The following is a 25701-nucleotide window of genomic DNA, read 5'->3' as shown; positions in this document are numbered from 1 at the left end:
CTCATAGAGTCATAGAGTGACACAGGGTGGAAACAGGCCCTTCGGCCCAACTTGCCCACACCGGCCAACAATGTCCCATCTACACTAGTCCCACCTCCCTGCGTTTGGCCCATATCCCTCCAAACCCGTCCTCTCCATTGACTTAAGGGCCCGTCCCATTGTACAAGCTAATTCAAGAGTTAGAAACATAGAAACATAGAAACATAGAAATTAGGTGCAGGAGTAGGCCATTCGGCCCTTCGAGCCTGCACCGCCATTCAATATGATCATGGCTGATCATCCAACTCAGTATCCCGTACCTGCCTTCTCTCCATACGCCCTGATCCCCTTAGCCACAAGGGCCACATCTAACTCCCTCTTAAATATAGCCAATGCAGGCCCGTCAACTACCCTCTGTGGCATTTTTGTTCCAGAGATTCACCAGTCTTTTGCGTTATTTCTTCTCATCTCGGGGAAGTGTCCCGAGTTTCCCCTGTTCGAACTCGGAGAATTCGGTAGGCGGCACGGGTCACGTCAGCAGCGGGCAGGGTCCGGTTTTTATTACTTTTGTCTATGTCTCTCCCTTTTGTTCTTTTTTGTGGGGTGTGTGTGTGCAATGTGGGGGTGGGAGGAGGCCTTTTAAATCTCTCCCTGCACGGTTGGGGTTGCAACGGGACTCTGAGAAGACCGGGACTCTGGTGCCGACTCACCCCGTCGCGGTGCTGGCCGAGTCCGGAGCGGGTGGAGCGTGGTGGTGGAGCGCTGCTGCTGCTGCGGCCCGACCTCCAGAGATTCGGAGGCTGCAACTGCGGGTCTGGCGGACGGCGGCACCGGGAGCCCGCGGGTCCCTGGAGGGAGACCGCTTTTCAGGGCTCCCGCAACGGCGACTTCTCCCGCCCGAGTTGCGGGGTTGAAGAGCTCCTGGAGCGGGGCCTGACATCACCGCCCCGCGCGGCTTGGAATGGCCGCGGGACTCTGCGAGCGCACGCCGGGGGCTCCAACACCACGACCCCGGCATTGCACCACCCGGCGTGGCTTTAATGGCCGCGGGACAATCGCCATCGCCAGCCGGGGGCTTTGACTTTGACTCTGACTCCGGGGGGGGGAGGGGGAGTGCAGTGCAGGGGAGAGATAAGTTTTTTTGGCCTTCCATCACAGCAATGTGATGGATGTTTATGTAAAATGTAAACTATGTTGTGTCTTGGGTCTATGTGTTTGTAATGTATGGCTGCAGAAACGGCATTTCGTTTGGACCTCAAGGGGTCCAAATGACAATTAAATTGAATTGAATTACGGTAATGGCCGTTCATAGGTACTCGGGGCTCTCGTGGACATTTTTCAACATGTTGAAAAAACTTCACAAGCTCATCGCGTTTCCCGAGTACCTGCCGTTAGCGTTACGAGCCGCTAAGAGACGTCCCCGAGCTCCGACGTACCCGCTACGTACATTCTACGTACTTACCACGAGTTTGATTTTTGTTTAAACTCGGGAGATCTCTCGTGTGTAAATTCGTACAGTGGGACAGCCCCTTCAGGAGAGAGATAGATCAGCCATGGTTGAATGGAGGAGCAGACTTGATGGGCCGAATGGCCTAATTCTGCTCCTATCACATCTGTGAAACATCACCCATCCATGTTCTCCAGAGATTAACCACTAGGTGGCGCCAACAATGGCTGCCTCGTCAACAGTCTGTCTGTCCATTCCTTCTTTGTGAAGGGTTTTGGCCCAAAACGTCGCCTATTTCCTTCGCTCCATAGATGCTGCCTCACCCGCTGAGTGCCTCCAACATTTTTGTCTACCTTCGATTCTCCAGCATCTGCAGTTCCTTCTTAAATCTTCTTTGTGTCTCTTTTGTATGTGTTAAATGTATGTTTTTTTGTGTTCTTTAGCATGTTTTATGTGAGGAGGGGGGGAGTTGGGGGAAACTTTTTGTAATCTCTTATGTCTAAAATAGGTGCAGGAGTAGAGGCCATTCGGCCTTTCGAGCCTTCACCACCATTCAATATGATCATGGCTGATCATCCAACTCAGTATCCTGTACCTGCCTTCTCTCCATACTCCCTGATCCCTTTAGCCACAAGGGCCACATCTAACTCCCTCTTAAATATAGCCAATGAACTGTGTGGCCTCAACTACCTTCTGCGGCAGAGAATTCCACAGATTCACCACTCTCTGTGTGTGAAAAATCTCGGTCCTAAAAGATTTCCCCCTTATCCTTAAACTGTGTGGCCCCTTGTTCTGGACTTCCCCATGCCTGTTTTGTGTGGTTGGAATTGCTCCATTAATCCGGTTCCCTGGATAACAAGCGGAACTATGATTACAATCAGTCTGCAGAAGGGTCTCGACCCGAAACGTCGCCTATTTCCTTCGCTCCATAGATGCTGCCTCAGCCACTGAGTTCCTCCGGCATTTTTGTCCACATTACAATTAGCCTGATGAGGCCAAGGCTCTTTGCTGTTACAATGTACCCAATATCTCCATGGAAATATTATGACTTCCAGTTAAGCAAGAATGTCCTGCTGTTTAGTTACTCCCCTGATGCCGACTGCTAATGCAAACGGCTGAGGAAAACGCCATTCCAATTGCAGCGCTGGGCACATTTTAATTTAAAAACAGCCAGACGACCAATATCAAATGCTTTACATCCACTAACCCTTGCAAAGGAATTCTGACAACGGGCCACACACATGCAAAACACTTTTCTCTGTGATGCACTGATCCTGCCAAGTTTTGGAATTTTAAAAATTGGTTTTACGAGGATGTTGCCAGGACTCGAGGGTCTGAGCTGGGACACGTGGGTGAGTTGGGCCTGTTTCCGCGCTGGATCGTACAGAAACATATAAAATTCGCCCAACACTGGGAACATTTTTCCTGCATCTAGCTTGTCCAGTCCTTTTATAATCTTATATGTTTCTATAAGATCCCCCCTCATCCTTCTAAACTCCAGTGAATACAAGCCTAGTCTTTTCAATCTCTCCTCATATGACAGTCCCGCCATCCCAGGGATCAATCTCGTGAACCTACGCTGCACTGCCTCAATCACAAGGATGTCCTTCCTCAAATTAGGGGATTGGGGATGATCAGCCATGATCTCATTGAATGGTGGTGCTGGCTCGAAGGGTCGAATGGCCTACTCCTGCACCTATTGTCTATTGAAACATATAAGATTGTTAAGGGCTTGGGCACACTAGAGGCAGGAAACATGTTCCCGCTGTTGGGGGAGTCCAGAACCAAGGGGCCACACACACACACAGTTTAAGAATAAGGGGTTGGACATTTAGAACGGAGACGAGGAAACACTTTTTCTCACAGAGAATGGTGAGTCTGTGGAATTCCCTGCCTCAGAGGGCGGTGGAGGCCAGTTCCCTGGATGCTTTCAAGAGAGAGCTAGATAGGGCTCTTGAAGATAGCGGAGTCAGGGGATATGGGGAGAAGGCAGGAACGGGGGGTACTGATTGTGGATGATCAGCCATGATCACATTGAATGGCGGTGCTGGATCGAAGGGCCGAATGGCCTCTACTCCTGCACCTATTGTCTAAAACAAAGGCCTGGGTGAACCAAGGCCCCACACTGCAATTAAAAGAAGTTAATGAATTTTGCGCGCCATCGCGAGTGTTTACATATTTATAAGACGCTTAATAAAATCAAAGCGAAAAATGCTAATTGCTTTTACAGCTCGGCATGAAAGCTTACACTTGATGAATGTCGAGGCTGCTTTCTAGATGAAGTAGTCACTTGCCTCTTTGTAGAAAGGAATAATGGATCACCAGGACTAATCAGTTCATAGTATCCTACACAGGGGGTGTGGCAGGCTGTGTACAACACTGTGTCGGCGTTAACGAGTGTACGCTAACGGACTGCATCTAATCAACGAGTTCAGATCTTTTACATAAAATATGGAACTATAGGGCGGAATCTAATCAAAGGGGTTCGGATCTGTGTGTGTGTGTGTGGAATGGCAGATAGTTGGGAGTGAGTGATGGGTTCGAATTTAAACAAGGTTGATAAACAGAATACTAGACACCGGAGTGAATTGTCGAGTGGAATGTAATCAAAGTGGTAAGTGGCTCGTATATAGAATAACAGATAGCCGGGTGTAAGTTGTAGTCAGGAATCTAATCAAGAGATACTGATGCCTCAAACGTGGAGTAATAGGCGCTGGGTAGTGAGTTATGGGGTGGAATGTAATCAAGGGATTGTGTAGGCGAATCATACACAAAATGAAATACACGGGAATGAGCTGGAGATCGGAGCAGATCCTGATGAAGGGGTGCAGATACCCAGCTGGCCGTGTGTAACAACTTGACGTCTAATCTGGGCGGTCACGGTGGCGCAGCGGTGGAGTTCCTGCCGGGGACCCGGGTGCGATCCCGACCGCGGGAGCGTCTCCCCGTGACCCGCGTGGGTTTTCACCGGGTGCACAGGTTTCCCCCCGCACTCCAAAGACGTGCAGGTTTGCCGGCTAATTGGCTTGGCGTCATTGTAAATCGTCCCTCGTGTGTGGCGTGTGTGCGCGTGTGTGTGTGTAGCTGCACGTCTTTGGGACGTGGGAGGAAACCGGAGCACCCGGAGAAAACCCACGCGGTCACGGGGAGAACGTGCAAACTCCACACACACACACACACACACACCCAAAGTCAGGATCGAACCCAGGTCTCTGGCACTGTCAGGCCCCTCTCCTCTCCTCCCCTCTCCTCCCCTCCCCTCCCCTCCCCTCCCCTCCCCTCCCCTCCCCTCCCCTCACCTCTCCGAATTCCTCCCGCTCCCCTCTCCTCGACTCCCCTCCCCTCCCCTCCCCTCCCCTATCCCCTCCCCTCCTTCCCTCCCAAGGGTCCCCTCCCCCCGAAACCTCTCCTCCCCTCCCCTTCCTCTCCTCCCCTTCCCCACTCCTCCCCTCCCCACTCCTCTCCTCCCCACTCCTCTCCTCCCCACTCTTCTCCTCCCCACTCCTCTCCTCTCTTCCCCACCCCTCCCCTCCCCACTCCTCCCCTCTCTCCCTCCCCTCCCCTCTCCTCCCCTCTCCTCTCCTCCCCTCACCTCCCCTCCCCTCCCCTCCCCTCCCCTCCCCTCCCCTCTCCTCCCCTCTCCTCTCCTCTCCTCCCCTCCCCTCTCCTCTCCTCCCCCCCTCACCTCCCTCCCCTCCCCTTTCAATGAGTTCCCCCCCCCCCCCCCCTCATTCTTCTAAACTCCAGCGAGTACAGGCCCAAACGCTAGTCGGAGGTTTAACCCTCTCATTCCTGGGCATATAACTATATAACAATTACAGCACGGAAACAGGCCATCTCGGCCCTTCTAGTCCGTGCCGAACACTTACTCTCCCCTAGTCCCATCTACCTGCACTCAGACCATAACCCTCCATTCCTTTCCCGTCCATATACCTATCCAATTTATTTTTAAATGATAAAATCGAACCTGCCTCCACCACTTCCACTGGAAGCTCATTCCACACAGCCACCACTCTCTGAGTAAACAAGTTCCCCCTCATGTTACCCCTAAACTTTTGTCCCTTAATTCCCAAATCATGTCTGAACCTCTTGGATTGAATCTTCCCTACTCTCAATGGAAAAAACTTATCCACGTCAACTCTGTCTATCCCTCTCATCATTTTAAAGACCTCTATCAAGTCCCCCCTTAACCTTCTGCGCTCCAGAGAATAAAGACCTAACTTGTTCAACCTTTCTCAGTAACTTAGTTGTTGAAACCCAGGCAACACTCCCGTAAACCTCCTCCGAAGCCTCTCCAGGGCCGGCGCATCCTTCCTCAGATATACGGGGCCCGAAAGCTGCTCCCGATAAAGGCCTCAGGCCTACTGCGGGTGATGCCTGAATGCGGTTGACGGCTGCCATTGTCCGCTGACAGGAAGCAATTTAGAATGACAGCAGAGGAGACCTTGAGAAGGCGCAACAATCTGACCAACAGATAGACGCTAATGACTTACAAATCTGGACTGAGCGTTGCAGAAAAAGGGAGCAGAGTTGTCATTATCTTACCAACGTGGTTTGGTCACTGGAAAGACAACACGTGGTTACAATCGGGCCATTCGTGGTTTTCAGATACACGATACGGGAATGTAGACAAAAGTGTTGGAGAAACTCAGCGGGTGCAGCAGCATCTAAGGAGCGAAGGAAATAGGCAACGTTTCGGCCCGAAACCCTGAAGGAAATAGGCAACGTTTCGGGCCGAAACCCGGAAGGGTTTCGGCCCGAAACGTTGCCTATTTCCTTCGCTCCTTAGATGCTGCTGCACCCGCTGAGTTTCTCCAGCACTTTTCCCTACCTTCCATTTTCCAGCAACTGCAGTTCCTTCTTAAACAGGATAAGGGAATAACGTTTAGCGCGAGGCAAAGCCAGCCAAGTCCGATCAAGGATAGTACGGGGGTCACCGATGAGGTAGATCGTAGTTCAGGACCGCTCTCTGGTTGTGGTAGGATGGTTCAGTTGCCTGATAACAGCCGGGAAGAAACTGTCTGTGAATCTGGAGGTGTGTGCGTTTTCGCCCGATGGGAGAGGGGAGAAGAGGGAGTGGCCGGTGGGTGAGACTGGCCCTCGATTGCACACGCCTCCAGTTCCTGAACTACCGTCGGATGATCTTTGATCGGACTTTACTGTCTCTGCCTTGCACTGCATGTTATCTGTACACTGCAAACGGATCGATTGTAATCATGTGTTGTCTTTCCACCGACTGGATAGCACGCGGCATTTTGTTTAAGAAAGAACTGCAGATGCTGGAAAAATCGAAGGTAGACAAAAATGCTGGAGAAACTCAGCGGGTGAGGCAGCATCTATGGAGCGAAGGAATAGGTGACGTTTTGGGTCCCGAAACGTCACCTATTCCTTCGCTCCATAAATGCTGCCTCACCCTCTGAGTTTCGAAGAAGGGTCTCGACCCGAAACGTCACCTATTCCTTCGCTCCATAGATGCTGCCTCACCCTCTGAGTTTCGAAGAAGGGTCTCGACCCGAAACGTCACCTATTCCTTCGAGAAGAAGGGTCTCGACCCGAAACGTCGCCTATTCCTTCGCTCCATAGATGCTGCCTTCACCCGCTTAGTTTCTCCAGCATTTTTGTCTACCTTCGATTTTTCCAGCATCTGCAGTTCTTTCTTAAACACCTCCAGATTCAGGGACAGTTTCTTCCCCATCACTTACAACCTTATGAAGAAGGGTTTCGACCCGAAACGTCGCCTATTTCCTTCGCTCCATAGATGCTGCCTTCACCCGCTGAGTTTCTCCAGCATTTTTATCCACCTTCGATTTTTCCAGCATCTGCAGTTCTTCCTTAAACAGATTGCAATCACGTATGGTCTTCCCGCTGACTGGATAGCACGCAACAAAAGCTTTTCGCTGTACCTCGGTACACGTGACAATAAACTCAACTAACATAACGAAACTAAATGCCTCGCTAGCGCACCAGGCGGTGCAATCTGCACGCAACGAAGGGTTTCGGCCCGAAACGCTGCCTAATTCCCTCACTCCATAGATGCTGCTGCACCCGCTGAGTTTCTCCAGCTTTTTTGTGTGCCTAATACAATTATTCAGTGTCTTTACGGCTTCCGACCATATCTCTAATAATAATATTCGGCTTATTTTAAAAATTCTGTTGATCTGCTGCTGAGATGAAGATGTAAGTCTTCGGGGCTCATTATGCGCTCATGTCAATCTTGAATATTATTTTTGCCGCTGTTTACATCTCGCGTTACCTGTGGATGCGAGGGGTTTGTCCGAGCCCAACGCAGACCAGTAAATGTGCGCGCTATGAGCAACGTTACTTATTCATGCACGGGCAGCACGGTGGGGCAGCGGTAGAGTCGCTGCCTTAAGGGCCTGTCCCACGTGGGCGTCATTTGCACGTCACGCGACCGCGCATCGCTGCCTACGCCACCACGCCTCCCCATGCGCCACGCGGGTGTAATGCACGCCATGCGCGCGTCACGATGCGGATGTGACTCGTGAATGATGTCGCCCAAATAACGCCCAAGTGGGACAGGCCCTTTGCAGCGCTTGCAATCGACAATAGACAATAGGTGCAGGGGTAGGCCATTCGGCCCTTCGAGCCAGCACCGCCATTCAATACGACCATGGCTGATCATCCAGAATCAGTACCCCATTCCCGCTTTCTCCCCACATTCCTTGATTCCGTTAGCCCTAAGAGTTAAATCTAACTCTCTCTTGAAATTCTCATCCAGAGAATTGGCCTCCACTGCCTTCTGAGGCAGAGAATTCCACAACTCTCTGGGTGAAAAAGTTTTTCCTCGTCTCCGTTCTAAATTGTTATTCGTAAACTGCGGCCCCTGGTTCTGGACCCCCCCCCAACATCGGGAACAGCACCAGAGACCCGGGTTCGATCCACGACCGCGGGTGCTGTCTCGGGGAAAACCCACGCAACTCACGGGGAGAACGTACAAACTCCGCACAAACAAGCACCCGGGTCTCTGCAAGCGCTGTAAGGCAGCAACTCTACCGCTGCGCCACCGTGGCCGGCTGCAGCTCGTTCCTACAGATCATACTGCTTGCTGGGTTTTTTTAACCGCTGAATTATTCCCGTCAGAAACCTAAGCGCTCAGAACAGTTGCTTGTCTTGGTAAATTAAACAATGGCAATAATCCATAGGTCATCTCCCTGATGTCTTCCCTCTTCTCTGCAATTCATTAATCAGATCCTGTACTTACACTCTTAAAACAGAGTGGATTAGGCAGTGTTTAAATATCGCTTCGTGTCCATGTATTTAGTCCGATTAGTACCAACGCTATTACACAATAGGGACTCCTCGAAATCACCCCCTCTTGCAGCAAAGGAAACAAACCTCACCTTTTCCAGCCCATTAAGAATTTCAGGAGCGAGTTGGGATTTTGTTTCAGCCGTTCGATTCATCTTTTCGTTTAATTCTCTTAGTAGCGTTAAGGGCCTGTCCGACTTAGGCTATTTTCTACGCGACTAGGCCACATGGTCGCCCGTATGGTCGTGAGTCGTCTCCTCAGTCGCCCAAAGAGTCGTAACGCCTTTCTGGTCGCCGCTGGATTTTCAACGTGTTCAAAAAATTTTCGCCGACAGTGGGTTTGACGCCAATGAGCGTAGCTTGACTTCTCCTCACGTAGGCGCTGTCGTAGGTCGTCGCTAAGGTGGCGTTGGCTGTCGCCGGGCGCTGACTTTGGTGAATTCAAGAAGTCAAGTCAAGAGAGTTTATTGTCATGTGTCCCAAATGGGACAATGAAATTCCATTGGCGACTACCGGCGTGAAACGGCGACTGTGAGAGAGTCTCGGACTAGAGGTCACGGCCTCAGAATTAATGGGCGCTCTTTTAGGAAGGAGATGAGGAGGATTTTCATTAGCCAGAGGGTGGTGAATCTGTGGAATTCATTGCCACAGACGGCTGTGGAGGCCAAATCAGTGGATATTTTTAAGGCAGAGATAGATAGATTCTTGATTGGTACGGGTGTCAGGGGTTATGGGGAGAAGGCAGGAGAATGGGGTTAGGAGGGAGAGATAGATCAGCCATGATTGAATGGCGGAGTAGACTTGATGGGCCGAATGGCCTAATTCCACTCCCATCACCTATGACCTTATGACCTTAACACCGCCCTACACACACTAGAGACAAATTAACATTTTACTGAAGCCAATTAACCTTCAAACGTACAGAATAGTGAAAGGCCTGGATGGAGTGGATGTGGAGAGGATGCTTCCACTAGTGGGAGCGTCTAGGACCAGAGGTCACAGCCTCAGAATTAAAGGGCGCTCTTTTAGGAAGGAGATGAGGAGGATTTTCATTAGTCGGAGGGTGGTGAATCTGTGGAATTCATTGCCACAGACGGCTGTGGAGGCCAAGTCAGTGGATATATTTAAGGCAGAGATAGATAGATTCTTGATTGGTGCGGGTGTCAGGGGTTATGGGGAGAAGGTATGGGAATGGGGTTAGGAGGGAGAGATAGGTGGAGTAGACTTGATGGGCCGAATGGCCTAACTCTTCGATTCCTTATGACTTTATGACCTTTTGACCTCCTCATCCTTCCATGCGCTCTAAGGAATGGAGTCCCGGCCTGCTCAACCTCTCCCCGCAGCCCAGACCCTCGAGTCCTGGCAACACCCTCGTAAGGAAAGCGAATGGGGTCGAATCGGGTTTCCTGAGATGCATCTCAAGAGGGGGCCCTTTCAAGTTAGTACCAGACGTCTCTGCAGTTGTACAGGGTCTTGGTGAGACCACACCTGGAGTATTGCGTACAGTTTTGGTCTCCAAATCTGAGGAAGGACATTCTTGCCATAGAGGGAGTGCAGAGACGGTTCACCAGACTGATTCCTGGGATGTCAGGACTGTCTTATGAAGAAAGACTGGATAGACTTGGTTTATACTCTCTAAAATTTAGAAGATTGAGAGGGGATCTTATAGAAACTTACAAAATTCTTAAGGGGTTGGACAGGCTAGATGCAGGAAGATTGTTCCCGATGTTGGGGAAGTCCAGGACAAGGGGTCACAGCTTAAGGATAAGGGGGAAATCCTTTAAAACCGAGATGAGGAGAACTTTTTTCACACACAGAGTGGTGAATCTCTGGAACTCTCTGCCACAGAGGGTAGTTGAGGCCAGTTCATTGGCTATATTTAAGAGGGAGTTAGATGTGGCCCTTGTGGCTAAGGGGATCAGGGGGTATGGAGAGAAGGCAGGTACTGGATACTGAGTTGGATGATCAGCCATTATCATATTGAATGGTGGTGCAGGCTCGAAGGGCCGAATGGCCTACTCCTGCACCTAATTTCTATGTTTCTATGTTTCTATGTCTCTATAATCGGCTTGTTGTCATTCTGGGCTGCGTTCTCTCTCTCCACTCCCCCTCCCCCCTCCCTGAAGACCCTGTTGCCGTGTTTGGCAATCAAATGAGGTAGGGGGGCCAAACACGGCAGCAGGGCCTTCAGAAACAATAGCCTCCGAGCTGAAACCTTGGGAACATCAGCCAGCGCGGAGTAATAAATCTAACGCTTGACATCCCTGACATTCATGTCTTCCATCTGATCCAAAAAACGCTCAAGTGGGACAGGGATTCACAATTTATTTTTAAAAAACGCTTGTGTAAACACACTGTCCTTTAATGAGTGCCATCTACGAGGCCGTTACAGTTTAGGAGCTAGAATCTCTTGCCGAGCTCGCTCTTCATGCTGGAGTAGAGTACACAGTGCTTAAAGCCTGACAGTGACGTGTGGGCCCCGTGGGAGCAGCATGCTATTTATACGGGCTAGATTGTGCCATCTGCTGCACCCGTCTGAGTTGTTCAGTGAATGAATAGCGCTGCTGTGGCACCTGAACTCTCTTAATTGCTCTATGATACATCGAGAGCAGATCTGTCGACGGGTTGCTAGGCAACACACAGTTAGGCCCAACATACAGTTAGGCCCAACATACAGTTAGGCCCAACACACAGTTAGGCCCAACACACAGTTAGGCCCAACATACAGTTAGGCCCGGCTGCCTGCCCCCTCTGCCCCGAGCTACCGACTAGGGGCACCAACTGCCCCGTATTAGCCGGGAAATGTTAGGACATACATGGTAATTGGTAGGGATTTGAAGAATGTAGGTGAACAGAGGGATCTGGGAATAACTGTGCACAGTTCCCTGAAAGTGGAATCTCATGTAGATAGGGTGGTAAAGAAAGCTTTTGGTGTGCTGGCCTTTATAAATCAGAGCATTGAGTATAGAAGTTGGGATGTAATGTTAAAATTGTACAAGGCATTGGTGAGGCCAATTCTGGAGTATGGTGTACAGTTTTGGTCGCCTAATTATAGGAAGGATGTCAACAAAATAGAGAGAGTACAGAGGAGATTTACTAGAATGTTGCCTGGGTTTCAGCAACTAAGTTACAGAGAAAGGTTGAACAAGTTAGGGCTTTATTCTTTGGAGCGCAGAAGGTTAAGGGGGGACTTGATAGAGGTTTTTAAAATGATGAGAGGGATAGACAGAGTTGATGTGGAAAAGCTTTTCCCACTGAGAGTAGGGAAGATTCAAACAAGGGGACATGACTTGAGAATTAAGGGACTGAAGTTTAGGGGTAACATGAGGGGGAACTTCTTTACTCAGAGAGTGGTAGCTGTGTGGAATGAGTTTCCAGTGAAGGTGGTGGAGGCAGGTTCGTTTTTATCATTTAAAAATAAATTGGATAGTTATATGGATGGGAAGGGAATGGAAGGTTATGGTCTGAGCGCAGGTAGATGGTACGAGGGGAGATTATGTGTTCGGCACGGACTAGAAGGGTCGAGATGGCCTGTTTCCGTGCTGTAATTGTTATATGGTTATATGGACATCCCGTATTTTGGGCTAAATTGGTTTGTCCCGTACGGGGAACGCCCTTGTCCCGTATTTGACCGCTACTACACGGGTCGAGGGGACTGTCGGGGTCGGACCCTGCCTCACCGGTCCCGACTTAGTGCAGCCCGTGGAGTGCAGCAGCAGCAGCAGCAGCGCCTCGCCCCGTGGCCCCGTCGGTCGGTCGGTCGGCAGCCCGGCCAACTGTCCGAGCTTCGGACCTTCGTTTACCGCCGACACCCCCCCCCCTCCTTCTCACGGCCGACCATCGGTTCATGAGTTGGACGGGGCGCCGGACTTTGCACGCCCCCCCCCCCCCGGGCCAAAACTCCTCAGCTGGACAGCCGGATGGGCTTTGTGTGCAGTCCAGCACCCGGGGCCAACTCATCATTCACCCAGCCACGGCCCAGTCGGTCAACGAATTGCCGTCGGGAATTTGTCCCGCACTTTGACCTTTTGTCCCTTATTTGGGAGTGAGAGAGTTGGCGACCCTAGTACGGACAGAAGCCGCGATGGCCGTCGAAGGCCGAGGAATTACTGCTTCTCATTGAGAGGCAGCGAGGTTTCAGCGTGCAACGGGAGAGTCGCTGTCTCACACCACTCACAGCGCCAGAGACCCGGCTTCCGTCCCAACCACGTGCACGGAGCTTTGCACGTTCTCCCCGCGACCTGCGTGGGCTTTCTCCGGGAACGCCGGTTTCCTCCCACGCTCCAGAGACGTGCGGGTTTGTAGGTCAATGTAAATTGTCCCCAGTGCGTCCGGGATGGAGTTAACGTGCGCGGTCACGGCGGGCCGCAGGGCCCGTTATCCACGCTGTAAACCAAATCGGAACTATTCCTGCCCTCAGAGTGAGCGGAAGGGAGGTGGGTTTGTGCCAGCGATCGTCCCGCACACTGGCACTATCACACACTCCTACACAAAATTTTCACCGAAGCCAATTAGCCTATAACCCCTCACTGCTCACGATTGATCTATGGTGAATGGTTCAGTGAATTGTGGACGCAGCCCAGACCATCGCACAAACCATCAAGGAGAAGCTATACTTCACCCTCGTTAGACCTCATTTGGACTACGCAGTTGCAGCATGGGACCCATACACAAATAAAAACAGTTCTTCCATCCAACGTGTCCAAAGACAGGCAGCTCGATTTGTTACTAACACCTAGTCAAGACAAGTCAAGTCAAGTTTATTTGTCACATACACATACGAGATGTGCAGTGAAATGAAAGTGGCAATGCTCGCGGAACTTTTGTGCAAAAAGACAAACAACAAAACAACCAAACAAATTATAAACACAATCATAACACACATATTCTTTTACATAATAAAGCATAATAGAAGGAAAAAACGTTCTGTACAGTTAGTCCCTGGTGAGAAAGGCGTTTACAGTCCGAATTGCCTCTGGGAAGAAACTCCTTCTCAACCTCTCCGTTCTCACTGCATGGCAACGGAGGCGTTTACCTGACCGTAGCGGCTGGAACAGTCCGTTGCAGGGGTGGAAGAGGTCTCTCATGATTTTGTTTGCTCTGGAGTTGCACCTCCTGTTGTATAGTTCCTGCAGGGGGGTGAGTGAAGTTCCCATAGTGCGTTCGGCCGAACGCACTACTCTCTGCATAGCCTTCTTGTCCTTGGCAGAGCAATTCCCGAACCAGATGGTAATGTTCCCGGACAAGATGCTTTCCACCGCACCTATGAGAGAGAAGCGAGTGTCACCAAACTTCTGAATTCTCTGGGGTGGAAGGAACCCTCTCCAAGACACACACACGTGAAACTCACCGTTTGACCTTAACGTTTTCACAAAATGTTAAGTGGTCAGCTCGACATGGACTACAAGACCTACAACCAAACCCAAACCAATTAGGAGCAGACGAGGGCATTTGATCCAATTAGTGATCCCAGCTACAAAGACAGATGTGTACAGCAATTCGTTCTTCCCCCGCACAATTAAAGCATGGAATAATCTCCACCCAACTATAGTTACCCAACCAGATGCAACAACATTTAAAGTAGCTCTTTCTTCCCAATAACCCTTTCTGCCTTAAGTCCTCCCTCCACCACCTCCACAGTTTAAATTCCATTTGGAATATTTTGGAGGACCAAGAAACCAAGAACTCTGCCAGTTAATGAACACAAATCAGCAGATTTTTAAACAGCTTCTTCACACAAGGGCTGAATGGCCTACTCCTGCACCTATTGTCTATTGTCTATTGTCTATTGTCTATTGTCTAACAGGCAGCCAACGTTCCCCACCCCCCCCCTCCCAAAGGCTGGCAAAAAAACAACCGATTTCACCAGCGACAGGGACAGGTCGTTCACCTTGAACAACGCATTTTGCAAAACGGGGAATTAAATGCCCGAACGTGACTGCTTTTTCGATGCTCGAACTGTCTCCCACCCTGTTTGCGACTTCCCGCAGTGATGGCAGAGGTAATTAAAGCGGGCTGCCATGCCTGTGAGAGTTTTATTCGTGGCAGAAAACTAAACTGCCCCATATTACTGTCACAGTTTTACGGTGAGCGAGAATTATTATGCTCCAGCGCGGATGCTTGTCAGAGTTTATTACCCAGGCAATTGATGGGCGAAGATTGGTGGACATTGTGTTCCTCTAATGCGTAATTGTCATTTACAGAAATCCAGTTGTAATTATAGACATATTGAATTGCAATGGTAATTATAATGGCTAAACACAAGGGCCTTTGTGGTGAGGCTGCTGATGTTGTGTGTCCCTTGGGTGACCGAGCCATTTTGCCATAGAGGGAGTACAGAGAAGGTTCACCAGACTGATTCCTGGGATGTCAGGACTTTCATATGAAGAAAGACTGGATAGACTCCACTTGTACTCATAGAAACATAGAAACATAGAAATTAGGTGCAGGAGTAGGCCATTCGGCCCTTCGAGCCTGCACCATTCGCCATTCAATATGATCATGGCTGATCATCCAACTCAGTATCCCGTACCTGCCTTCTCTCCATACCCCCTGATCCCCTTAGCCACAAGGGCCACATCTAACTCCCCTCTACTCGCTAGAATTGAGAAGATTGAGGGGGGATCTTATAGAAACTTACAAAACTCTTAAGGGGTTGGACAGGCTAGATGCAGGAAGATTGTTCCCGATGTTGGGGAAGTCCAGAACAAGGGGCCACACACACAGTTTAAGGATAAGGGGGAAATCTTTTAGGACCGAGATGAGAAAAACATTTTTCACACACAGAGAGTGGGGAATCTCTGGAATTCTCTGCCACAGAAGGTAGTTGAGGCCACAGTTTGTTGGCTATATTTAAGAGGGAGTTAGATGTGGCCCCCGTGGCTAAAGGGATCAAGGGGTATGGAGAGAAGGCAGGGATGGGATACTGAGTTGGATGATCAGCCATGATCATATTGAATGGCGGTGCAGGCTCGAAGGGCCGAATGGCCTCTACTCCTGCACCTATTGTCTATGTTTCTATGTTTCTATGCTTCGTGCAAGCCTTGCGCTGAAGAGGGGTATTAATGCTCGTCTTTGTTGGGGAAAACTTGTTCGTAAGGTCGTAAGTGAATTAGGACCAGAACCAGGGGAGGGGGGAGGGGGGAGGGGTCACAGTTTAATAATAAGGGGTAAGCCATTTAGGACTGAAATGAGGAAACACTTTTTCACACAGAGTTCAAGTTCAAGTGAGTTTATTGTCATGTGTCCCTGTATAGGACAATGAAATTCTTGCTTTGCTTCAGCACAACAGAACATAGTAGGCATTGACTACAGAACAGATCAGTGTGTCCATATACCATGATATAAATATATATATACACACATGAATAAATAAACTGAAAAAGTGCAAATAACAAATAATGGGCTATTATTTTGTCCGAGCCAAAGTTAATAGCCTGATGGCTGTGGGGAAGTGGTGAGTCTGTGGAATTCTCCGCCTCAGAGGGTGGTGGAGGCCGGTTCTCTGGATACTTTCAAGAGAGAACTAGATAGGGTCTAGAGGGAGTTAGATGTGGCCCTTGTGGCTAAAGGGATCAGGGGGTATGGAGAGAAGGCAGGGATGGGATACTGAGTTGGATAATCAGCCATGATCATATTGAATGGCAGTGCAGGCTCGACGGGCCGAATGGCCTCTACTCCTGCACCTATTTTCTATTTTCGATGTTCTATGTTTCTATGTCACCCATTCCTTCTCTCCATAGATGCTGCCCGTCCCGCTGAGTGACGCTAGCCTTTCGTATCTGTCTCTGGATTGTAGCTTGCTGCACTAAACTGAAGTAAACAAGGGGGGAAATAAAAGAATTGATGACTCAGCATCCACCGAGGCGCAGTGCAATACAGTTTGTACTCTACGCCTGTTTGTACCGACACGCTGTGTGCAGTGACCCAGGGCACGGCAATGGAGGAATGATTCAAACAATCTCATACAGCGGGCACAGACATAACCCCAGCACACAATATGGCAATTAAGGCTGTGTGTCTCTCAGTGGCAGTCTCAGATAGCCTGCGTTGTAAACTTGTGGGAGCGACCCTGTGGGGCTGCGCTGTTTTAAGTATTAACGTGGCTGGATTGTCAACTCTGACACAAAATGCTGGAGTAACTCAGCGGGACAGGCAGCCGCTCTGGAGAGAAGGGATGGGTGATGTTTCGGGTCGAGACCCTTCTTCATTGAAGTAACCCTCTCTCCCATCCTGGACCTCCGACCAGTCTGACTGTGCTCCTGATTACGGTTTATCTTTGCATGTTTCGTTGCCAACTTCCCCCAGCTAACAAGGACCTATTCTAGTGTTTAAGAAAGAACTGCAGATGCTGGAAAACCGAAGGTAGACAAAAATGCTGGAGAAACTCAGCGGGTGAGGCAGCATCTGTGGAGTGAAGGAAATGGGCAACGTTTCGGTTCGAGACCCTTCTTCTGACCTATTCTATATTTTCTCTGATCTTCGTCCCCTCTCATGCCTTACCCCTTCCATATCTCTGTGTCTTCCTCTCCCCCCCCCCCCGACTCTCAGTCTGAAGAAGGGTCTCGACCCGAAACGTCACCCATTCCTTCTCTCCAGAGACGCTGCCTGTCCCGCTGAGTTGCTCCAGCATCTTGTGTCTATCCCAACGTTTAAGAAACAGTTAGACAGGTACATGGATAAGACAGGTTTGGTGGGATAGAGGCCAAAGGCAGGCAGGCAGGTGGGACGAGCGTAGCTGGGACATGTTGGCCGTTGTGGGCAAGTTGGGCTGAAAGACTAAGTTAAAGACTTGCGGACATTAGTTCTGTATTTTTGCACTATTAGTGTGTGTGTGTGTGTGTGTGTGTGTGTGTGTGTGTGTGTGTGTGTGTGTGTGTGTGTGTGTGTGTGTGTGTGTGTGTGTGTGTGTGTGTGTGTGTGTGTGTGCGTAGGTGTGTGTATGCGTGTGTGTGTGCGTGTGTGTGTGCGTGTGTGTGTGCGTGTGTGTGTGTGTATGTGTGTGTGCGTGTGTGTGTATATGTGTGTGTGTGTGTGTGTGTGTGTGTGTAGGTGTGTGTGCGTGTGTGTATGTGTGCGAGACACATGTGTATGTATGTGTGCGTGTGTGTGCGTGTGTGTGCGTGTGTGTGTGCGTGCGTGCGTGTGTGTGCGTGTGTGTGAGTGTGTGTGTGTGCGTGCGTGCGTGCGTGTGTGTGTGTGTGTGTGCGTGCGTGTGCGTGTGTGTGTGTGTGTGCGTGCGTGCGTGCGTGTGTGTGTGTGTGCGTGCGTGTGTGTGTGCGTGTGCGTGTGTGTGTGCGTGCGTGTGTGTGTGTGTGTGTGTGTGCGTGCGTGTGTGTGTGCGTGTGTGTGCGTGTGTGCGTGCGTGCGTGTGCGTGTGTGTGTGTGCGTGTGTGCGTGCGTGTGTGCGTGTGTGTGCGTGCGTGCGTGCGTGCGTGTGTGTGTGCGTGTGTGGATATATCAATTGGTGACTGATTGGTCCTCCTGATTAATTTTACTGTGTGTTTTCCTCGTTGTCACCTTCACCTTCAACCAACGATGAATTATTCTGCATTTCCTTTTCAGTTTAGTTTAGAGACACATCGCGGAAACAGGCCCTTCGGCCCCTCGGGTCCGCACCAACACAGTAACACTATCCTACACCCACGAGGGCCAATTGTTTACATTTACTCCAAGCCAATTAACCCACAACCCTGCACGTCTTTGGAGTGTGGGAGGAAATCGAAGATCTCGTAGAAAACCAACGCAGGTCACGGGGAGAACGTACAAACTCCGTACAGACAGCACCCGTAGTCAGGGTCGAACCCGGGTCTCTGGCGCTGTGAGGCAGTAGCTCTACCGCTGCGCCATCGTGCCGCCCTTTTGATCCTCGTCTGCTTTGATCTGTCATTTTCACACCTTACCCTTCCATATCTCTGCGTCTCCCTCTCCCCTGACTCTCCGTCTGAAGAAGGGTCTCGACCTGAAACGTCACCCATTCCTTCTCTCCAGAGACGCTGCCCGTCCCACTGAGCTACTCCGGCACTTTGTGCCTATCTTTGACATTAACGGGCCTGTGTTTCACTTCCCACACAGATGTTATTCACACGGTGGGACCCATCGTGCAGGGGAGGGAGAGACTCCCAGACAAGGTGCTACAAAGCTGCTACGAAACAAGCCTGAAGCTCGCTATCGACAATAACCTTCGGACCATCGTAAGTGGTTATTCTTTACCCCCTTTGTCGGAAGGAACCGCAGATGCTGGTTTAAAACCAAAGATAGACTGGTCCGCAATGCTAACTGGGCAGCCCGCAACAACAGCTTTTCACTGCACCTTGGCACACGTGACTGTAAACCAAACTTCATTCTGTAGAGTCATTCTTAGAGTACTGTCTGTACTCTACCTGGAGTATTGCGTACAGTTTTGGTCTCCAAATCTGAGGAAGGACATTATTGCCATAGAGGGAGTGCAGAGAAGGTTCACCAGACTGATTCCTGGGATGTCAGGACTGTCTTATGAAGAAAGACTGGATAGACTTGGTTTATACTCTCTAAAATTTAGGAGATTGAGAGGGATCTTATAGAAACTTCCAAAATTCTTAAGGGGTTGGACAGGCTAGATGCAGGAAGATTGTTCCCGATGTTGGGGAAGTCCAGGACAAGGGGTCACAGCTTAAGGATAAGGGGGAAATCCTTTAAAACCGAGATGAGAAGAACTTTTTTCACACAGAGAGTGGTGAATCTCTGGAACTCTCCGCCACAGAGGGTAGTTGAGGCCACACAGTTCATTGGCTATATTTAAGAGGGAGTTAGATGTGGCCCTTGTGGCCAATGGGATCAGGGGGTATGGAGAGAAGGCAGGTACGGGATACTGAGTTGGATGATCAGCCATGATCATATTGAATGGCGGTACAGGCTCGAAGGGCCGAATGGCCTACTCCTGCACCTAATTTCTATGTTTCTATGTTTCTAAACAGAACCAATTCTAGACCCAAAAACGCTGGAGTAACTCAGCGGGTCAGGCAGCATCTCTGGGGAAAAGGGATGGGTGACGTTTTGGGTCGGGACCCTTCATCGGACTGATCGTCTGTCAGGGGGACATTTAAGATACTGGGAAGGTACGGAACAAAGCAGAGCCAGTACCGATGATCCAGGGAAGGTGGAGCCCACAATGCTCCATTGTTGGCTGAGGACTCGGGTGGGACGGGAGAGAGAGAGGGAAAGCAAGGGCTACTTGAAGTTAGAGAAGTCAATGTTCACGCCGCTGGGCTGTGAGCTGCCCAAGCGAAATATGAGGCGCTGTTCCGCCAATTTGCGCTAGGCCTCACTCTGTCAGTGGAGGAGGGTCAGGACTAGGGTCGCCAAATGTCCCGTATTAGCCGGGACATCCCGTGTATTTTGGGCTAAATTGGTTTGTCCTGTACGGGGACTGCCCTTGTCCCGTATTTGACCGCGACTACTCGGGTCGAGGGGACTGTCGGGTCGTCCGGGCCCCGCCTCACCCGTCCCGACGTAGTGCAGCCCGTGGAGTGCAGCGGCAGCAGCAGCAGCGCCTCGCCCGTGGCCCCGTCGGTCGGTCGGCAGCCCGGCCTAGCTGTCCGATTTACTAGAATGTTGCCTGGGTTTCAGCAACTAAGTTACAGAGAAAGGTTGAACAAGTTAGGGCTTTATTCTTTGGAGCGCAGAAGGTTAAGGGGGGACTTGATAGAGGTTTTTTAAATGATGAGAGGGATAGACAGAGTTGACGTGGAAAAGCTTTTCCCACTGAGAGTAGGGAAGATTCAAACAAGGGGACATGACTTGGAATTAAGGGACTGAAGTTTAGGGGTAACATGAGGGGGAACTTCTTTACTCAGAGAGTGGTAGCTGTGTGGAATGAGCTTCCAGTGGAAGTGGTGGAGGCAGATTCGATTTTATCATTTAAAAATAAATTGGATAGTTATATGGATGGGAAGGGAATGGAAGGTTATGGTCTGAGCGCAGGCATATGGGACATGGGGAGATTATGTGTTCGGCACGGACTAGAAGGGTCGAGATGGCCTGTTTCCGTGCTGTAATTGTTGTATGGTTATATGGTTATAATGAAGAAGGGTCTCGACCCGAAATGTCACCTATTTCTTCTCTCCAGAGATGCTGCCCGTCCCGCTGAGTAACTCCAGCATCTTGTGTCCACTTTCGAAGGAACGCAAGGGTTACCTCGTCCCTGATGGTGGGGGGGGAGGGGGGAAGAGGGAGTGGCCGGGGTGCGACTGGTTTTTGACCGTGCTGCTTGCAGCATGAGGTGCCATTAATCCGCCTGATCTACGAGGCATCAGAACATTGGCCACTCGCCAGAGATTGTTGGTACCTGCTGGCAGCGTGATACTCTGGTGTGAAACACTGGTTCGCACTGAGCCCGGAGCTTCACAGGTAAATCAATCTCACACACACTTGTCAGACGGACAACACACAAACGCTGAGTTCACCAGTCAATGTGCTCGCAGGCGAGAAGGGATTGCACGGGCTTAACACTGGAGCTGCACCGAAGGTGGACATGAACAAGATGCTGGTGTAACTCAGCGGGACAGGCAACACCCGTTGAGAGAAGGAGGAGGAGACATCCTGCTAACCAGCAGCTGTCTGTTCAATTAACTATTAGGTTTGTCCCATGTTTGTTGGGGAATTTGACTTTTTTATGTGTGGGGGGGGGAAGGGGGAAACTATTTTCTAGGTCCGTGCCTGGTCCTTGCCAAATTCATTGCAAAAGGATTTGAGTATAGGAGCAGAGAGGTTCTACTGCAGTTGTACAGGGTCTTGGTGAGACCACATCTGGAGTATTGCGTACAGTTTTGGTCTCCAAATCTGAGGAAGGACATTATTGCCATAGAGGGAGTGCGGAGACGGTTCACCAGACTGATTCCTGGCATGTCAGGACTGTCTTATGAAGAAAGACTGGATAGACTTGGTTTATACTCTCTAGAATTTAGAAGATTGAGAGGGGATCTTATAGAAACTTACAAAATTCTTAAGGGGTTGGACAGGCTAGATGCAGGAAGATTGCTCCCGTTGTTGGGGAAGTCCAGGACAAGGGGTCACAGCTTAAGGATAAGGGGGAAATCCTTTAAAACAGAGATGAGAAGAACTTTTTTCACGCGTTGGATGATCAGCCATGATCATATTGAATGGCGGTGCAGGCTCGAAGGGCCGAATGGCCTACTCCTGCACCTAATTTCTATGTTTTCTATGTTTCTATGGTCGGTGAGGCAGCTTTTTCCCCGGGCTGTACCGTCGACCCGTCCTTGCGGCCTACCAGCGGGAGTGGAGCGGCGTTTTCCTGGCGGGGGACCGCCCAGCACCTTCAGCTTCGGTGGCGGCACAGCGCATAGGGGCGCTATCGCGGAGCGGAGCGGGCGATGCCTTTGCCTGGGACCGCCGTGATCAACACCGTCGAGCTGCTGGACTGTGGAGCGGCCAGCCGCGGGCGGCTGCGCCGACTTTAACATCGGGAGCCTCGGAGCCCTGTCGGCTTCGGAATGCCACAGACTCCGGAAGGGAATCGGCCGTTCCAGCCGCTGTGAGGACTCTCCCGACACCGGAGCAACACCGCCCGGCGAGAACGGCCTGGAACATCGGGCCTCCATAGAGGCAACTGTGGAGGCCTCAATAGGCCCGACTATGGGAGAACTAGGGACTGGACATTGTGCCTTCCCCCACAGTGGGAACCATTGTGGGGGGATGTTTTTTTGTGTGTAAATGATTATTTTACTCTGTGTCCAAGATGGCTGCCGGAGGGAGAGTGGACGCTAGCGCGGTTTAGCTGCCGCTGCTCTCTCTTCATATTGTGTTTTTGATTTTTGTTTTTGGATTGAATTCTGCCTTTAATTTGTGTACCGGTGATGTCTTTCATTCCGCTTACATGTTTTTACTCTATTTGCTAAATTTTGTAAGGTGTCCTTGAGACTCTTGAAAGGCGCCCATGAATAAAATTTATTATTATTATTATTATTATTATTAAGGAACGGGTGACGTTTCAGGGTCGAGGCGCTTCTTTAGACTGAGATTCAGGGGGGGAGAAGAGAAACCAGAGATATAGGTGGTAGACAAAAAATGCTGGAGAAACTCAGCGGGCGAGGCAGCATCTATGGAGCGAAGGAATAGGCAACGTTTCGGGTCGAGACCCTTCTTCAGTCAGTGTGAGGTGTAGATGGAGTCGATGGAAGGGAGTTGGGTTTGTGCGGGTTTGTCTGGGCTGCGTCCACAATTCGCTGAACTATTCACCATAGATCAGTGGTGAGCCGTGCTGGTTTGTAAGTTTAACCCCTGTCCCACTGTACGAGTTCTTTCCAAGATCTCTCCCGAGTTTTTGCCCCGATTTCGAACTCGGAGATTTACGGCAATGGCCGCTCGTCGGTACTCGGGGGCTCTCGTGGACATTTTTCAACGCGTCGAAAAATCTTCACGAGCCTTCCCGTGCTTACCTGCCGTTAGCGAGTCTTCCCGAGTACCTGCCGTTAGCGCTGAGACGTCCCCGAGCTCCGACGTACCCGCTACGCTCATTCTCCGTGCACCACCACGAGTTTGATTTTTTTTAAACTCGGGAGAGCTCTTGGAATGAACTCGTGCCGTGGGACAGGGCGATAAATTGGCTTCGGTAAAAATTGTAAATTGCCCCGAGTGTGTGTAGGAGTGTCGGATAGTGCAAGTGTGATCGCTGGTCAGCACGGACTCGACGGGCTGAAGGGCCTGTTTCTGCTCCTCATCTCTGAAGAACCAAAACTTTGAAAGGTTCACAAGCACACTCGCTCCTTTACGCTGACTAAAGATTAGATACAATTTAATTGTCATTTGGACCCCTTGAGGTCCAAACGAAATGCCGTTTCTGCAGCCATACATTACAAACAAATAGACCCAAGACACAACATAATTTACATAAACATCCATCACATCGCTGTGATGGAAGGCCAAAAAACGTATCTCTCCATTGCACTCTCCCCCCTCCGATGTCAGAGTCAAAGTCAAAGCCCCCAGCTGGCGATGGCGATTGTCCCGCGGCCATTAAAGCCACGCCGGGTGATGCAAGGTCGCACACCGGGTTCTTGGTGTTGGAGCCCCCGGCGTGCGCTCGCAGAGTCCCGCGGCCATTCCAAGCCGCGCGGGGCGGTGCTGTAAGGCCCCGCTCCAGGAGCTCTTCAACCCCGCAACTCGGGCGGGAGAAGTCGCCGTTGCGGGAGCCCTGAAAAGCGGTCTCCCTCCAGGGACCCGCGGGCTCCCGGTGCCGCCGTCCGCCAGACCCGCAGTTGCAGCCTCCGAATCTCCGGAGGTCGGGTCGCAGCAGCAGCAGCAGCAGCAGCGCTCCACCACAGCTCCACCCGCTCCGGACTCGGCCAGCTCCGCGACGGTGAGGTGAGTCGTCGGCACCAGAGTCCCCGGTCTCTTCCTGTTGGAGGCCGCTCCTCGTTGCAGCCCCAACGACAACGGAGACCCGACAAAGAAAAGGTCGGGTCTCCCGTGCAGGGAGAGATTTAAAAGTTACCCCCACCCCCCCCACACACACACACACCCCAACAAAAAATAACGAAAACTACATAAAAACATAGACAAAAAATAATAAAAACGCAGATTGGCTGCAGAGGCCGCTGCTGACGAGAGTCGCGCCGCCTACCGATCGCCATTGCGGGAGCCCTAAAAGGCCGAATGCCAGCCTCAGCAGGGGTATTGCATGGCAATTTATTTCCTTAGGCCAACGTTGCAAGGATCACTAATTTGTCTAACCTGGCCACACATTTGCTGGCTGTCATTTTCAGGGCACAATAAGCGGAGAAAATGAGTTATGTCGCAGCCAGCTTTACGGAGAATTGGCTTTGAGCTTTCCCAATGTTTGCAGCTTAAGATGAACCAAGCCGTCTGCCAATTCAAGGGCAGTTCGTGAGATTGGGATGTAGAGGAGAGGTTAAACTCAAAATCCTATTAGGCGGCGCAAAGCACATCCGCCAGAGAAAAGGTGAAAAGGCAAATTAATCTTCCGCTCAAAAGGTGCCCCTCCTAAATAACAAAGTCGTCCCTTGTCGGGAGGCGGCACGACTTTCGTCAGCAGCGGCCTCTGCAGCCCGTCTGCGTTTTTATTATTTTTTGTCTATGTTTCTATGTAGTTTTTGTTATTTTTTGTTTTTATGTAGTTTTTGTTATTCCGAAAACTCAGATAGCTAAATTAAAATTAGATCTGTAAAATAACCCTGTTTTTTAAAAAACAAACTCTGTAAAAACCCGATTCAAAGCTCCAATTTGATTTTAAAAACATTTACATTTTAAAGCGCAGAATCAATACAAAAAATAGTATTTTAATTCTCTACAATTTTACTGCCATCTACTGCGGGTCTGGCGGACTGCGGCACCGGGAGCCCGCGGGTCCCTGGAGGGAGACCGCTTTTCAGGGCTCCCGCAACGGCGACTTCTCCTGCCCGAGTTGCGGTGTCGAAGAGCTCCTGGAGCGGGGCCTGACAGCACCGCCCCGCGCGGCTTGGAATGGCCGCGGGACTCTGCGAGCGCACGCCGGGGGCTCTAACACCAAGACCCGGTGTGCGACCTTGCATCACCCGGCGTGGCTTTAATGGCCGCGGGACAATCGCCATCGCCAGCCGGGGGATTTGACTTTGACTCTGACATGGGGGGGGGGGGGAGGGTGCAGTGGAGAGACAAGTTTTTTTGGCCTTCCATCACAGCAATGTGATGGATGTTTGTGTAAATTATGTTGTGTCTTGGGTCTATTTGTTTGTAATGTATGTCTGCAGAAACGGCATTTCGTTTGGACCTCAAGGGGTCCAAATGACAAATAAATTGAATCTTGAATCTTGAATCTTATAACTGAAAGGCTTTCCACTGCAAGACCAGTTTAGTCTTTAGTTTAGAGAAACAGGCCCTTCGGCCCAGCGAGTCCTAAGCGTTATGCCCTTATCATGTATATGCTCTGTAAATGGGTCGATTGTGTTATCTTTCGGCTGGCTGGTAAGAGTGTACAGGCCCAGCTGCTCCATTCTTGAATGGCGGTGCAG

At 50.6% G+C, this 25701-nt stretch overlaps 1 protein-coding gene across 2 annotated transcripts in view; it reads left to right on the top strand.

Moving 5' to 3' along the window:
• The window catches only part of LOC129714967 (ADP-ribose glycohydrolase MACROD1-like), a 614100-nt gene that overhangs the window by 555217 nt on the left and 33182 nt on the right, over positions 1-25701 (top strand). For both annotated transcript variants that reach the window (XM_055664759.1, XM_055664758.1), the window contains exon 6: positions 18770-18888. In XM_055664759.1, coding sequence (XP_055520734.1) covers positions 18770-18888 — 119 coding nt within the window. The remainder of the gene's footprint in view (positions 1-18769; positions 18889-25701) is intronic.

The sequence above is a fragment of the Leucoraja erinacea genome, chromosome 44 (assembly GCF_028641065.1).
Source record: "Leucoraja erinacea ecotype New England chromosome 44, Leri_hhj_1, whole genome shotgun sequence".
Taxonomy (NCBI): Eukaryota; Metazoa; Chordata; class Chondrichthyes; order Rajiformes; family Rajidae; genus Leucoraja; species Leucoraja erinaceus.
This window is presented reverse-complemented; position numbering and strand designations above follow the sequence as displayed.